Source organism: Natator depressus, chromosome 24 (genome assembly GCF_965152275.1).
Source record: "Natator depressus isolate rNatDep1 chromosome 24, rNatDep2.hap1, whole genome shotgun sequence".
Classification (NCBI taxonomy): Eukaryota; Metazoa; Chordata; order Testudines; family Cheloniidae; genus Natator; species Natator depressus.
The window spans coordinates 10,501,705-10,517,542 of record NC_134257.1 but is presented as its reverse complement, the minus strand read 5'-3'; the positions used below and the strand labels follow the sequence as shown (position 1 = coordinate 10,517,542).

The window sequence follows — 15,838 nt, the reverse complement described above, 5'->3', positions numbered from 1 at the left end:
TTGCCTAATATTGTAGAGAACCCCCCCTCCCCCAGAAGCATGGCAAAGTTAGCTGTTGATTCAAATGCCAGGTAACATCCTACATCTGCCTAAACCCTGCTCCTCTGTACATGGGAGTAGAGATTTGTTAAAACCCTTGTGCAAGGTATTGCAACGTGGGGCAGATTTCATTTGTTGCTAAATGAGTGGAGGTTACAGAATCCTGAGCTTGTTTATAGCAGTCTGTGAGCCTGTTAATAAATGCAAGAGGAAGAGGGTTAATTGTATGCTCTGGGGGAGATGGGATCCCTGAATGAAGCTGCAATTAAAAATGTAATGCATGGGACCGAAACAATTGGCCAGAGGCTTGTTCCTGAGCTAGTGTTGCCCAGAGGGATGTCCCAGTGATTTAAACATCAGGTGTAAAATACAGGGGTTTCCTAGAATAGAACCACTGCTTTGAAAGTTCCATCTTTCAGGGAGCTAGATGCGACATAAATGGTTCTGGGTCTGTGGACCAGACTGTAACTCCACGTCTTGGTCACTCTGCGTATACGCTGGCGATCCCATGGCCGTTTGTAAGAGTAGGGATTTGGCTGGAATTTTCTCCCCCTTCTGTTGTGCTGGCCTCTGCCCTGGAAGTGACTGCATTTCAGTGGTGCTTTTGGGTACATGAGAATCCTTTGCTATAGAAATATGAAGTTATTTACCCTAGAATAAATCACATGGTCTGTCCTGTGCAGGGAGCTTATCCAGCAGCCCCGAAGAAATGTCTGGAGCAGAGGAGGGGCGAGAGACTTCCTCAGGCATCGAAGTAGAGGCCTCTGACCTCAGCCTGAGCCTCACTGGGGACGATGTAGGGCCCAATCGCACCAGCACAGAGAGCCGGGACACGGACACGGAGAGCTCGGGAGAGGAAAAGGACTCTGACAGTATGGATGACACAGGCCACTACTCGATCAATGAGGAGAACCAGGCCCACGACCGGTCCCACTCAGATGAGGAGGAGGAGGAGGAGGAGCAGGAGCAGCGGTCCCGGCGGCGTGCCCAGCGCAAACGTGCCAACCACGATCAAGACTCCTCGGATGATGAGCGGGCACTGGAGGACTGGGTGTCCTCGGAGACGACTGCTCTTCCTCCGCCCCGCTGGCAGGCTGTGCGTGCCCTCCGGGAGAGGGAGCTGGGCTTCAGCTCACGCTTTGTCTACGAGGCCTGCGGGGCCAGGGTCTTTGTGCAACGTTTCCACCTCCAGCACGGCCTAGAGGGGCATGGCGGCTGTGTCAATACCTTGCACTTTAACCAGCGTGGCACATGGCTGGCCAGCGGCAGCGATGACCTTAAGGTGGTGGTTTGGGACTGGGTCAGGAGGCAGCCGGTGCTGGAGTTTGAGAGCGGCCACAAGAGCAACGTCTTCCAGGTGAGAGGGGGTGGGGCTGGGTGTGTTGGGAGAAGCGGGTAGCTGAAGGGGCTGGTAGGAGCGTCTCCCACTCCGCTTAGAAAGATGCCAAGAGCTGAGTTATTCCACTACGTTTGTAAAGGGGTGAAAGTAACTGACCATGTTTGTGTGCTGCGAGAGCAGGTGTCTCGGTGCCAGGACTCCAGGGTCCTATTGCACCTCTGCCATTGACGTGCTGGAAGACTCTACATTAATCGCTGTACCTCAGCTTCTCCCAGATGTTAACTGGGGAGAATGCTAACTTCCCTGCTGTGTTACGAGCCCTCTTGCTCCTCTTTGTAAAGGGTGTAGCTGCTGGAGACTGCAGTAGATACGTTGCATTTTTTTTTCTTTTCAAAGCCCCAGCAAGTCAGCCGAGCTTTACCTGGTGAGTGGGAGAGCCAGTGCCAGCCCAACTGAGCTTTCATAGCGTCTCTGGCCTGTACAGCTATGAAGAGCCTTCCAAAGGCAAAGCCTGCCAATAGCACCTCAACTGAGTCTGCTCTGAGCTGCTTCCCAGGGGGTTCTGAATGGTAGCAGATACTCTGGCAGTCCAGTCTGCTCCTCCTCCTTAGGGGAAGCTGGGAGCAGTGATGGAGGCAGGAGCTGTTTGTGGAGAAGGGCCTCAGGGGAGCAGCCCCCACGCTTGCAGGAGGCTCTGGAGTGCCAGGGAGAGCAGAGAACTTTGGCTTTCTAGCAGCCAGAGGTTGCTGTGGGGAAGGGACTTCATGTTTTATCCCACCTGCTCACCAGAGGCTAATAGGAAAGACCAAGTCCAGGCACAAACCTGTGGGCATCCCTGCATCTCCACCTCTCCGTACCTGCTTCAGATGGAGGTAATGCTGGGCTTCTCAGCCAGGGCATTGCCACTGCACTGTGCAGGGCATCTCTCTGGCTAGGATAGAATTGCTGGTAGAATTGTTCAAACCCTGTTCAAAGTACTGTATAGACTCCAAGCCAGCCTTTGCAGCCCCCCTTCCCAGGAAGGACGACAGTCCTACTAGTCCTTATCCTACTTGCACATGGAGAAACTGAGGCATGGAGCGCCAGTGACCTGCTATCGGAGGTGGCATTACAGCTTGGGCCTCCCTGTTTTTTTGCCTATATGCTCAGTCCATGGATCATGCTGCTGTGTTTGTGGTGGAGGGTGGGTGGGATTCCAGCCCCAAGGAATGTGGGAGGGCAGCTGTTCTCACCCCCAGTGGAACGCAGCATCTCCTTTTGCTCTCCTCCAGGCCAAGTTCCTCCCCAACAGTGGCGACTCGACTCTAGCCATGTGCGCTCGGGATGGCCAAGTCCGGGTAGCCGAACTCTCCGCCACCCAGTGCTGCAGAAACACCAAGCGCGTGGCACAGCACAAGGGAGCCTCGCATAAGGTGAGCAAACTAGCTACTGTTTCTGTCTGGTGCCAGGGCGTAGGGACGGATAGGGCCCGTAGCAGCCAGGCTTCCCATACATTAGGTGTCAAAAGGAATTGCTTATCCCTGTGTGACCATGGAACCAGCCAGTACCCTTCTCCATCCCCTATTTTCAGTGTATATAAACCTCCATCTAAAATAAAGCATGATTTGAAAGGCCTTTGCCTTCTCCTCCTCCCTCGGTATGTAGGTTTCCTCTGAAGCTGATGTGTTCCTTTAACTCAGTTGCGTGTCTCTGAGAACTGGCCTGTCCCTTCTCCAGTCACTGCTAAGGGAACGCCTGCCCAAGGAGATGGGTCTCACGTTGCACTTCAAAGGTGGTAAGATTTGGACTCCCTCATTGTCCAGGGCTTTCCTCTGAAGACGCCTGGCGCTGAGGATTGCCTCTTGGGCTCTCTGTGGAGCACACTATGGCACAGGGTCACAGGTCCTCCCTTTTCACCTACTCTGGCCCCTCCTCAATGCACCTCGAGCATCTTTCTGTCTTGATGGCTCCTGCATGCAAAGTAGATAAGTCCCTGGTGCCGGCTAGGACTCCTAGCTTTGAGGTCAGAACAATGCGGGAAGTACAGGTTGTCCTGGAGCCTTTCAGTTTGCGCTGCCATGGGTTTACCTACATTGAATTTAATCTGTGATTGTACTGCCCAGCATCTAATCTCCTGTGGAGTGCTTCTGAAGTACTTTGCAATCCTAATTAAAGAGTTGTGCCTTTTCTTTGGTCTCCTCCCCTGCCAGAGGCTGCTCAGTAACAATTCTCTTCTGGATTTTATGAGGCTTGTTGCTACACCAGTTTTTATGGTCCCTGTAGCAGGAGTGTGTTTATCCTGGGGGGGCTGTCAAAGTGTACGCCAAATGCAGCATTTGGAGTTCTATAGCATGGCCTGCGGCCCATGAAAACTGCATATCCCAGCATGCTCTGCCCCAATCCAAGTTGGGGCTGCTCAGTCACGTGCAGGATATTGACTAATGAGATATGTCATCAGCACTGAAGGCCGGATGGGCTGCAATCTGCTTGGTCTATAGCACAGGTACCTGTACATTTACCACTGTGTCCTGCAATTGGGCAAGGTGTGGAAATGTTGACAGGACGGACCTCAGTGGCTCTTTCAAGAAGCATTTTCATCAAACGTAAAGTGCTGATTACATTTGCACAACTGGTCACAGAGGAGCAAGCAAGTGACTGAGACCTAATCTCAGGTTGTGAACTCCTGAGGACAGCGACGGTACCTCTGTCTGTGCAGCACCAAGCATATCAATCTGAGCCTCTGGGCACTACTGAAATAACCACCAGCGGCCTCTTAATACAGGAGGGGCAGGCAGTGAAGGGTGTGCATCGTCTTATTGCAGACCCATCGAAGTGATGTGCTAAGAATAAACCTACCCAGCGTGTCTAACTGCGGTAGGAAATTGAAACTGACCTCCTTCCGCCTGTCTTCCCTTACAGATATCAAAATGTGACTTAACTGCCCTAACAACCTGATCGAATCCCCCCACTCTGGCTCTGCTCAGCCTGCTGTGTCCCAGAACGCACTGCAAAGTGGGTCCAAGTGGCCAGCTCTGCTTTCTTTGAAGCAGGGGGTGCAGCCTCAGAGCCCTTTTTCCCCCTCTTCAGTCTCAAGGCAGATGGACCTGTCCCAGTCCTACTGACAGACTAAAAATCATACATCAGCCTGTCCCAGGTTTTGTGAGGCTTAGTCATTGAAGTGCTTTCCAATCTCAGGAGGAAGGGAGGGGGGTATACAGGGGGAAGGAGTCTTGTCCCACTTGTTGGTTAAAAAGGGAGCCAATCCCAAAGCATTTATCTTCCAGTTGGCCCTAGAGCCGGATTCTCCATGCACTTTCTTATCAGCTGGCGAAGATGCTGTGGTCTTCACCATTGACCTGAGACAAGACCGCCCTGCTTCGTAAGTATCTTTCCTTGACGCTTGCTGTTGACTGCTATGAGATCCTGGTGAATCAATGAGGTTTTGAACCTCCTAATGGTTCCTGAGGCCTCGGCCGTTCTGCTGTATGCCAGAACATTACCTCGGTGAAATGTGTAGTGGATCATTTTAAATTGGCCTGTATGTTTTGCTAGTTGTCTGATGTGCAAGGGTTTTATCAGGCTGACCTAGAGACAGACAACTTTATTGCTCTCAAGTAAGCCTAAGCAAACTGTTTACTCTGCTGTAGAGAATCTTTTAATGACTAAATCAGTGTGTCCCCTTTGGACTGGAGGGCTCAAGGTGTTTGTTAATGGCCGGGATAGACAGTGTTTACACGACTGGTCTGAGTCCTCCCTGCTGCTTTCTGATTCTCTGGCAGATGTTTGGTGGCCCACATGACATGAATTTGGCACTTTGTCTGCATTTGTCAGCCTCGCTGAATTTAGGCCACTGGGACTGACCTCCCTTCCCCCCTCAAGGGGCTCCCTCCCTCTGTCATGATAGCTGCAGAAGCTCAAGCTCACACTGCAGTGTCTTTGCACCTGTACTGTGGCTGCTGTCAAGGCTCAGTCCAGGGCTGAACTGCATGTTTTTGTTTTGTTCAAGACCTACCAATGTGACTGAATATGAAAGAGGCTTCTACAGGTGTGAGATACTCCGTTACCCAGTCTGTTTAGTGAAGGGTCTGAAGTGCAGTAATTAATCAGTCTTGCACTTGAAGCTTTTAGTGTGAGCCTCTTGCTACACTCTGTTGTAGTTAATTGAAAAATCATAATTGAACTAGCAGGTTGTTTAAGGTTTTAACCTCGTATCACATGTTGCACTGTCATTTTTTGACAAATTTCCAAAATACGCAGGTTGCTTTTAAAGCAGGCTTCTAGTTTAATAGTCCTTTTCTGAAGCACTAGAATCTCTTTTTGAAGATCTGATTTAAAATGAAGGGTTTCAAAGTCAACAGCATCTGAGCGTGTCTTCTTACATAGACTGTTCTTAGTTTGTATACGTCACATCTAGATTGCCTACAATTTTAAAACCATCTTCTTTGGTTATGGAGCAGAGATTAAAGGGACATTGTTTAAAACAAAAATCTTGGATCTTAAACCTTTAAAACCGTCTGCTTATTACAACTGAAATAATACTAAAATGGAGCTGCATGGTCAGTGAAGCTAGGTATGGTCAGTTTCATGTTTTGTCTAGTTTTCCTGAAATAGTGTCTCTGCTGCTGTTTGGATTTAACATGCCAGGAGATGATTTGAATTGTCATCACTTAAATATCATGAAAACATTTCCATTCATACTAGCTTCTACAAAACCTAAATATTGGGCCTGTACTTGTGTAGCTTTTTAAAAAAGTTTGAGTCTTATCCTTCTGGCTAGAATAACCTTAGCACAAGTGTTTCTGCTTTTGGATAAAGTCTGGTGCCCTTTAGCTTGCAGTACATTATTACCAATTGTACAGATGCGTCAGCCTCTGGTACAAGTAGCAAAACACTTCACATCCCCTCTATTAAATTCTGTTTCGAAGGAAAAAAATCAGAAAATGACTTCACTCCACTGTGTGTTGACTAGGAACGGCAGCATAAAATCAGTCATGTGCTTTCTTCAGTTTGAGCCAGAAATGACTTGTTTCTTACTCACTTTAAGAGTAAAAAAAAAAAAGAGAAATCTGTCTGCTGAGTGAGCTTAGAGATATGCCTGCAGTTCCCATCTGGACATTGTTAACACATGGATCTTATTTTCCTCCTCTTTAAAGGAAACTGGTTGTGACAAAGGAGAAAGAAAAGAAAGTGGGTCTCTACACCATTTATGTGAATCCCTCTAATACGCACCACTTTGCTGTGGGCGGCAGGGATCAGTTTGTCAGGTAAGTCCATCTCCAGAAGATATGAGAGAGGCAGAGTCACTGCTCCATATTGGGCTAGAGCATTTGGCTTAGGTGTGTGATCAGCGCCCTGGAGAAAGCCAAGCAGCTCTGAAGACTCCTGTAACTACATCCTTTCCATAGTCTTCCAACACACTGTGTGGTGTTTCATGGGCATTGCTGCTTCCATAGGGCATCACTGGGGCCAAGGAGGAGTCAGAAAGGGATTAGGGTCTTTTTTTATCTGGATGATATCTACAGTTGTATCTAGGTTATACACCCATGTGCTATGGTGCATAAACCAACCTCTCCTGATGGGTTGAAAGCAAGCTGCCATTACAGGCTGGTTCTTCTATTATTAGTCTGCTGGTGCCTTCCTCAGAAGCATCTGTTTCTAGTCACTGTCCAACAAGGTGCTGGACTAGGAGGATCACTGATTAGGTCTGGCAGTTCCTATGTTCTTACGCTCAAGTATTTTGAATCTGCTGTATTTAAAACACGAGTTCCTGCCTGTATGACTATTACTCCCTTCATCTAAATCTCTCCAAGAGCTTTCACTGCACATGAGCACAAATCAACCCACCTCCCGCCTCGGCTCAGAACTCCCATTTGCTTTTGTGTGCAACTTTGGTGTCACACTTGAAGCTGCCTATTTACATGCAGCCTCACCCTAAGAGCATCAGAACGGCTAAACTGGGTCAGACCAGTGGTCCGTCTAGCCCAGAATCCCATATTCTGATAGTGGCCAGTGCCAGATGCTTCCGAGGGAGTCAACAGAACAGGACATTCTATTGAGTGATCCGTCCCGTGTTGTTCAGTCCCAGTTTCTAGCTGTCAGAGGTTTAGGGACGCTCAGAGTACGGGGCTGCATCCCTGACCATCTTGGCTAATAGCTCGTGATGAACCTATCCCCATGAACTTACCTGTTTGTGTGGTGGTTTTTGTTTTTGTTTTTGTGGTTTTTTTTTTTTTTTTTTGAACCCAGTTATACTTTTTGGCCTTCGCCTCATCCCCCGGCAACAAGTTTTACAGGTTGACTGTGCACTGTGTGAAGAAGTACTTCCTTTTTGTTTTAAATCTTCCATCAATTTCATTGGGTGATCTCTGGTTTGTGTGTTATGGGATGGAGCAAATAACATTTCCATATTCATTTTTTCTCCGCACCCTTCATGATTGTATAGACCTCTCTCATATTCCCCCTTCAGCTGTCTTTTCTTAGGTGTATAGTCCTGTCTTTTTAATCTCTTTGTATGGAAGCTGTTCTGTACTCCTAGTTTTTGTTGCCCTTTTTTGTATTCTAATGTTTCTTTTTTTGAGATGGGGCATCTAGAACTGCACAGAGTATTCAAGGTGTGGGCATACCATGGATTTATTTAGTGGCACAATATTTTCTGTCTTATCTATCCCTTTCCTACTCATTCATAACACTCTCTGTTAGGGTTTTTTTGTCTGCTGCTGCACGTTGTTCTCTGAAAACATCTGCTCAGTCTGCAATGACTCCCAGATCTTGCATGGTAACAGCTAGTTTAGATCCCATCTTTTTGTATGTAGAGCTGTGATTGTTTTCTAATGTGCATTGCTTTCATCTGCAAATCTGAATTTAATTTGCCATTTTGTTTCCAGTCTCCCAGTTTTGGGAGATCCCTTTGTAACTCCTCACAGTCTGCTTTGGACTTACCTTGAGTAATTTTATATCGACTGCAAACTTTGCCACCTCACTGTCTGCCCCTTTTTCTAGATCATTTATGAATGTCTTGAACTGCACTGGTCCAGTACAGATCCTTGGGGAACCCTACTATTTACCTCTTTCCACTGAAAACTGACCATTTCTTCCTACCTTTTTGTTTAGTATCTTTTAACTAGTTAATGATCCATGAAAGGACCTTCCCTCTTATCCCATGACACCTTACTTTGCATAAGAGCCTTTGGTGAGGGACCTTGTCAAAGGCTTTCTGAAAGTCCAAGTACACTATAAGGATCACCCTTATTCAAATTTGTTGACTCCTCAAAGAATTCTAACAGATTGGTGAGGCATGATTTCCCTTTACAAAAGCTGTGACTCTTCAACAAATCGTGTTCATGTGTGTCTGATTCTGTTCTTCGTATAGTTTCAATCAGTTTGCCTGGTACTTAAGTTAGGCTTGCCAGGCTCGCCTCTGGAGCTTTTTTAAAATTCGGCATCACGTTAGCTATTCCCCAGTCATCTGGTACAGGTTTCAGAGTAGCAGCCGTGTTAATCTGTATTCGCAAAAAGAAAAGGAGGACTTGTGGCACCTTAGAGACTAACCAATTTATTTGAGCATAAGCTTTCGTGGGCTACAGCTCACTTCATCAGATGCATTCATCGGAAGGCTTAAGCTCCAATAAATTGGTTAGTCTCTAAGATGCCACAAGTCCTCCTTTTCTTTCATCTGGTACAGAGGCTGATGTAAATGACAGGTTACAAACAACAGTTAGTAGTTCTACATTTTCATAGGAGTTCCTTCAGAACTCTTGTGTGATACCAGCTGGCCCTGGTGACTTTGTGGTGGTTTTATTAGTGGTTGGTTGGTTGTAAACCTTGTTCCACAATTATACACAGCCTCATCCTGTCCTCCACAGGCTCCCCACTCCTGCTTGCCCCAGACCTACTCCACAACCCAGGGGTTTTCCCTGTTGAATTCCCTTCACCTGCTCAGCTAGCACTAGCCACCTCTGTCCCCCTTTTTCGGGGTAAGAACCTTTTCCCTTTCTGCCAGCTGGCAGGAGACACAATCTTGTATCTCTTGCCACATGGTATCTGAGTTGCATCAAATCTCAGCTGAAAACCTATTTTCTCCCTTGCCTATCTTCTCCCTACATTCTCCCTTATCTTGCTGTTTAGCTAAAACTCTCTGGGGTGTAGTTGGTACAAATGTAACTGCTCCAGCATGATATAAGGAGACAGTAAGCTGCAGGTGTTGCCTTCTATCAGATGAGACTCAGATTTAAGGCCCCAACCTCTCATTGTCATTAAAGATCACGTGGCTGTGCTCACAAGAGCTGGTGTGTCAGCCTCTATCATGGCCAAATCCCAGTTCTAATACTTGCATTTTATCTACGTTCCCTCTAGAGTTTCAGTTGACTGCAGTCTTAAACAGCTGCCACATTCCATCTCGGAGGTGGTGCATTTAATTGAGGGTGAAGTGACTTGGATACGTCTAATCTGCATAGTTAGAAGCTGTAGGGCACTTGAAAACTCATTTGCAGAAAAGCACTTAATTCGTGCAAGAGCTTTATGTGTGTTTGAATTTGGCATTAATCTTACCGGCTTTCTGTCTTCATCTAGGATTTATGATCAGCGGAAAATAGATGAAAATGAAAACAATGGCGTGCTTAAGAAGTTCTGTCCTCACCACCTGGTAGGAAGCTGCTTTCATGGTGTATTGGAATTCCTTCCCCCAGTTTACGGGGGTGAGGGTTAGAGGGTTATTCCTCAACCATGGCCTGCAGTATCCCGTACACCCTATATGCTGCAGGTGTGGCCTGGGAAGGTGGGTCAGGAGAGGGTATGTACTGTTGGTGTCTAACTCTTCATTTCCTTGTTCTTGTGGGTTTGCCAGGCTTGGGGTGAGTGGGCGTGTAGCAACCCTAATTGCTTTACAGCAAAGCAGCTTGTATATACTGGTCGCCTAGGTTTTTAATGATTGGGGGTTGGGCTTGGAGGGGGCGTGAACATCTGTAGTGGGTAGAGGTGCAGCTGCTGGTGGCTAAAATGTTTTCCACTAGCTGTGCATGAACCCAACTCTGTAGGAGAAAATTGACAGAAAAACACAGCTCCGATGGAGAAGGTATTGTGTGCCGAGCCCTTATCAATGAAGCTTGCATGTTCCCCGCCCCAACCAATCAGGTTTGCATGCACAGCACATAACCATTCAGTTATGTGAAGAGCAGCAGAAAAGGGCCCCTAAATCTGACACTTAAATCTATGAAGTGTTGATCCAGATCTACTCAGGATACGCTGTACTGTGGAGTAATGTGGGGAAAAGTAGGGTTGCCAAGAAAAAGTTACACCCAGAGCCCAGTTTCAGAGACCTCCTATCTGAAAATTATGGAGCAAAACCCAACAAACTGCCTGGCGTGTTTCACCCTTCGAATGTTCTAATGCTGTATGAAATGTTACAAAGATGGGCTGCCTAGGTCTGGAGAGAAACGGGCCCCATTTTGAAATCTGTTGTCGAACACAGCCAGTCACTGTCAGGCACCACCATAATAGAGTATGGTCAGCATAACTGCATCACTGAATTAGCATTTTGGGAGCAAAGGAAGTCTGACTAGAGCTGTCTGGTCCCTCCCCCTCGCTTTTAGGTAAACAGCGAGTCCAAAGCTAACATCACCTGTCTCGTGTACAGCCATGATGGATCAGGTATGTAGAGCCCTATGTCTTTAGGGCCAGCACTGCCACCACCTCCCTCTGCTCCCGTGGGCTCCTGCTCAGTAAGGGGCTGAGCAGTGGGAATATCATGTCCTTGAGTTGAAGCCTTCCTGTTTGGACTTCTTGTGTGTAGTCCTAAAGGAACAAATGTTGGGAGGGGAGAAACATACCCCACAGCTAGGACTGCACAGCCACAGACATCTGCTACATGGGGGCAGGCCCTGTATGCTAGTGACCGCAATAAGGACCTGGGACTTCTGGGATCTAGGGATCTGTGTGCAGCTGAGTCAGATTCTCTGTGCTCTAGGATGAGTCACTTAACTCTGCCTCATCCCTGAATGTCAAATGGGAAGGACACCGGCCTACCTTCTTTACAAGGCTCTGAGATCAGCCCTGGCTCTTGGGCTGTAGTGGAGTCTGCTTTGGGGGGTCCTGGGAGGTCTGCTGGCATAAGCTGCTGTATCGCTTGCCCATCCTAGCCTTTGTTTCAGGGCAGACTGTCTAGCATGTTAAAATCCGCAGACAGAGGCTAATGATCCTGTGTGCACGTCTCTTGTTCTGTGGCAGACCTCTTGGCTAGCTACAACGATGAAGACATCTATCTTTTCAACTCCTCTCACAGCGACGGGGCAGAGTACATCAAGAGATACAAGGGACATCGCAATAATGCCACAGGTAAGAACAAGCCATTAATGGGCACCCCTGTCTCCTTCCTCCCTGATATTGTTCACTAATGAGCATGCACAAACCCCTTGGCCTCTAAAGTGGCAGGGATGCTTATGCCATTAAAAACCTCTGAGGCTTTTAAACTGAGATCTTTCATGATCACTAAATCTGCAATCTCCACTCTGAAGAGGTTCAGTGGATAGTGCAGTTTTGAACTGCAGGGCATCAGTAGAGCTGCGTGAGGAATAAGGTCAGTGCCTGTTACTGCCTTGTTCTTAGTCCCTTATTTCACAAGCACCAAATTCACATGTTAAAATCAACTCTTGGGCTTGTACAGCGTGAGCGGGGGGGGGGATGAACAGATCCATGCTGGTAACCTTGGAAACTTGTTGTCAGCCGGGTATAAAGTAAACAAAATCTCACAGGGAGAGCTGTGTGGACTTCGGAGCTGTCCTTGAGCTCTCTGCTTGCAATCTCTCTCTCTCCTTTCAGTGAAGGGTGTTAATTTCTATGGCCCGAAGAGTGAGTTCGTGGTGAGTGGCAGTGACTGTGGACACATCTTCCTGTGGGAGAAGTCATCCTGCCAGATTGTGCAGTTCATGGAGGGTGATAAAGGAGGAGTGGTGAGTGCCCTCTTCTGTTGTATGTGCCAGACTCCACAGCCGTGCTGCAAAGCCATCTCTTGTCCAAAATCCTTTGAGCTCCCACTGCATTAGATAGAGTTTTTAGATAGCGAGTTGGGAGTTGTGACTCATGGATTCTCTTCTTAGTGGTGAGGGCCGAATGGGAATTAGGAGATCTGGGTTTTATAACTAATTCTGCCACTGATGTACAAGGCACTCCCCTGGGCCCGCAATGGGGTATTTGTCCACTTCTGTGAAGCACTCTAAGATATTTGTAAAAATGCTAATTTTAACAGTAAATGCAGCTTCTTGACCCTCTACATAAGAATGGCCATACTGGGCAGACTAATGGTCCATCTAGCCCCGTATCCTGTCTTCCAACAGAGGCCAATGCCATGTGCCTCAGAAGGAATGAACAGAACAGGTAATCAAGTGATCAATCCCCTATCACCCATTCCCAGCACTGGCAGTCTGAGGCTAGGGACACTCAGAGCATGGGGTTGCATCCCTGATTATCTTGGCTAATTGCTATTGATGGACTTATCCTCCGTGAACTTGCCTAATTTTTTGAACTCCATTATAGTCTTGGCCTTCACAACATCCCCTGGCAACAAGTTCCACAGCTTGATTGTACGTTTGTGTGAAGTACTTTGTTTGGTTTAAGCCTGCTGCCTATTTCATTTGGTGACCCTTGTTCTTGTGTTATGTGAAGGAGTAAATAACACTTCCTTATTCACTTTCTCCTCACGATGTTCTAGCCCTCAGTCCTCTTCTTCCCCCCCCCCCCCAGTCGTCTCTTTTCCAGTCTGAACAGTCCCAGTCTTTTTAATCTCTCCTCATATGGAAGCTGTTTCATACTGTTAATCGCTTTTGTTGCCCTTCTAATCACCCTTTCTCTTGCTAGAGTCCTGTGAATCATTGAGTAGCATTCCCTCCCCCCAGGCCATGTTGTGCAGAGCATCTGACAGAAGCTCTCCCAAGAGCCCATCAGCACTGCTTCCGAACTGATGTTACATTGTGGCACAATGCATTAGAGCAGCTAGATCGGGAAAGACTCATTCTCTTCCTATGCTCCCAATAAAGGCCAAACAGGTACTCCTGAACTGATCATGGTGGCAGTGTCAAGAAGTCCTCTGAAGCTTGTAAATCACTGGTATAGTATGATTTAAAGTCTTTGGCCCTGATTCCTGCTCCTCCTTTCTCTAGGGACTAGGATGTGAAAGAATTGGTCCCATTCAAACCAGGCACTCAAGCTGTTCTAGGGACATGGAGTAGTTCTGGCTGTGTGGGATAGAACCTGCTGCCCCACACGCTTGACATAGCCCAGAATGTTGACTCTTGGACTAATGTGTTTCCTCCATCCTCCAAACAAAATCTTATCCCCGCATGCAAGAGCAAGCCCCACCTCCTATTGTACACGCCCCCACAGCTAGGTTTTCATCACTTGACACTTTCCCTCTATGGCTCTTAAAATGCTTCAGAAAGTAGAAGTATCATTGTCCCCATTTTACAGACAGGGAAACTAGCGTCCAGAGAGGAAGTGACTTACCTAAGTTCACCCAGCAAGTTAGAGAGCTGGGAATAGAACCAAGGTCTTCTGACTCCCAGTCCATTGTCCTCTTCACTAGACCCCCCCTTACCACAGCCTGTGAAGTCAAATGTCATCAATTTCATTTCCCACACAAGCTTCCTGTCTTGAGGGATGTATTTCAGCTAGCTCGTTGGTGTTGGCAACCCAAAGACAGCTGTGTGGGGCTTGTGCCTGGGGCTCGTGCCTGAGGCTCGGTGAGCGAATGTTGAATGGAGTCAAGTGGAGTGACATGCAACTGCATCAATGGGGAAAAATCCAGAATATTTAAAAGTTGCATATCTGGTAGTAATCAAGGTAACTACGCTTAGAGAGACTTACCTGGACAGTTTTGCCAACCGGGAGTATGAGAAGTTTACCAGCAGTATCTTTCTCAAATGCTATCTCCACCCTATTGCCCAATAGCCAACCTGTGAAGATCTGCCTAAAACCCATGTAACTCCTCTCTGTCAGTGGGTTCTGTTTCAGAGGCGGTTTGGTAGAGCTGCATTTACAGCGACCTTATTAATCCTGTGGTTTAACCATGGGTCACTGGAAACCACTCAAGAAAACATGCAATTTTTGGAGCAAAAGTGTTCCAGGGAGCATTGGAATTCTGGCTGTACCTCACCACAGGCAATGAACATTGTAATTGCATGGCCAGATGGAGAGACGGTGGCATCAGTGAGTAAGGCAGCAGCAGCTATGAGCAAGTTCCTGTTCCCTGGGCCTAGCAAATTGCTGTGGTTGCAGATAAACATTGTGCCCTGTTGGGCTCAGTCATTCAGTCCCAGCTCACTAGACAAGTTTATTAGCATGTCGTTGCTGTGACTCAGAGCCGAGGTAGGAAGGGGCCATAACTGTTCCAGTGGAGGACTGAGCCTGGGCGTTCTGGGATTTAGGGCTGATACCAGCCTTTGGAGCTCAAACTGTGCCTTGCTGCGTAGTGCCAGATGTCCTAGCTATGAAGGAGTCTGTAGTCAACACACAGACTTGTTCCTGCAGGGTTGCCACTACTGCAGTCCTTCCATTTGTGATTCTCTCGAGCCTGATACAGCTTCTGCTGATGGCTAAGGAAACCAGGGGTTCCTACTGGCGACTTTAGATCTATTTTGCTGCATTGTACGTGCAGGAAGTGGGTTGGTAGTGGTACTTGAACAGGAATGGCAACAAGGGCCAGTTAGTGCCAGTCTTAGGGGTGACGCTTAGCCTAGGAGAAGGTCCCTCCCTGTCGCTTTCTGGGAGTTTTAATCTATCTCTTTTCATCAGCACTTAATTTTAGCAGTCTGATCAAGCAGAGCACAGCGTATTCTGTGGGCTTTGTATTTTGAAGAGGGCCCCAGAATACTTTTCTCAGAACACCTCTAGCAACACCGCGTTGCTTTCTAGCAGTAAGGGTGGGCAGGTCACCCCCCAGCCCTGCAAAAACCAAACAAACCCTAAAACCTCCATAACCGTGGTTGGAAGCTCCTGTGATTTTTATTGGTCTGTCCATGTTGAGCCTTAATCTGCTCCTGTCAGGAGCTCTGAACTATTTGCTCCAGTGCTGAACCAACTCTGTTTAAAAATGGTCTTTCCTCTGCTACCAGTTAGCACTGTCTTAGCCAGTGAATCGATCTGAGCTCCTACCCAGTGGGAGGCTCGTCAGTGTTTTGTTAACCAGTGGGGCAGAAAGTCCTGAGAACCTCTAATCCTCAGTGGAAGTGGCAGCTTTGAGGCTGTAAATTACAAGGAATCTTTCACCTTCTCTCCCTGGAGTGTTGCTTTGACTGTCCCTAACTTTACTGCAAAGACAGAGCACCAGCCTAATTTATCCTAGGTCGTTGGGAATGGTCTTCGCTGCTCGGCTGCTGGTGTGAGACCCACATAGTAATACTCTGCAGTTGTGTAGCAGCTTCTCACTAAGGAACGCTTACAGAGCTGGACAGTCCTCTATTGCTTCCTGTCTTGCAAATATGGAGACTCTCCCTC

General features: G+C 47.6%; 1 protein-coding gene across 4 annotated transcripts in view; it reads left to right on the top strand.

Annotated features, from left to right (window-relative positions):
* Positions 1-15,838, top strand: part of DCAF8 (DDB1 and CUL4 associated factor 8) — a 78,166-nt gene that overhangs the window by 45,687 nt on the left and 16,641 nt on the right. For all 4 annotated transcript variants that reach the window (XM_074938791.1, XM_074938788.1, XM_074938790.1 and 1 more), the window contains 8 exons: positions 723-1,396; positions 2,650-2,790; positions 4,642-4,736; positions 6,511-6,621; positions 9,926-9,998; positions 10,945-11,002; positions 11,579-11,686; positions 12,170-12,300. In XM_074938791.1, the coding sequence (XP_074794892.1) occupies positions 723-1,396; positions 2,650-2,790; positions 4,642-4,736; positions 6,511-6,621; positions 9,926-9,998; positions 10,945-11,002; positions 11,579-11,686; positions 12,170-12,300 (1,391 nt within the window). The remainder of the gene's footprint in view (positions 1-722; positions 1,397-2,649; positions 2,791-4,641; positions 4,737-6,510; positions 6,622-9,925; positions 9,999-10,944; positions 11,003-11,578; positions 11,687-12,169; positions 12,301-15,838) is intronic.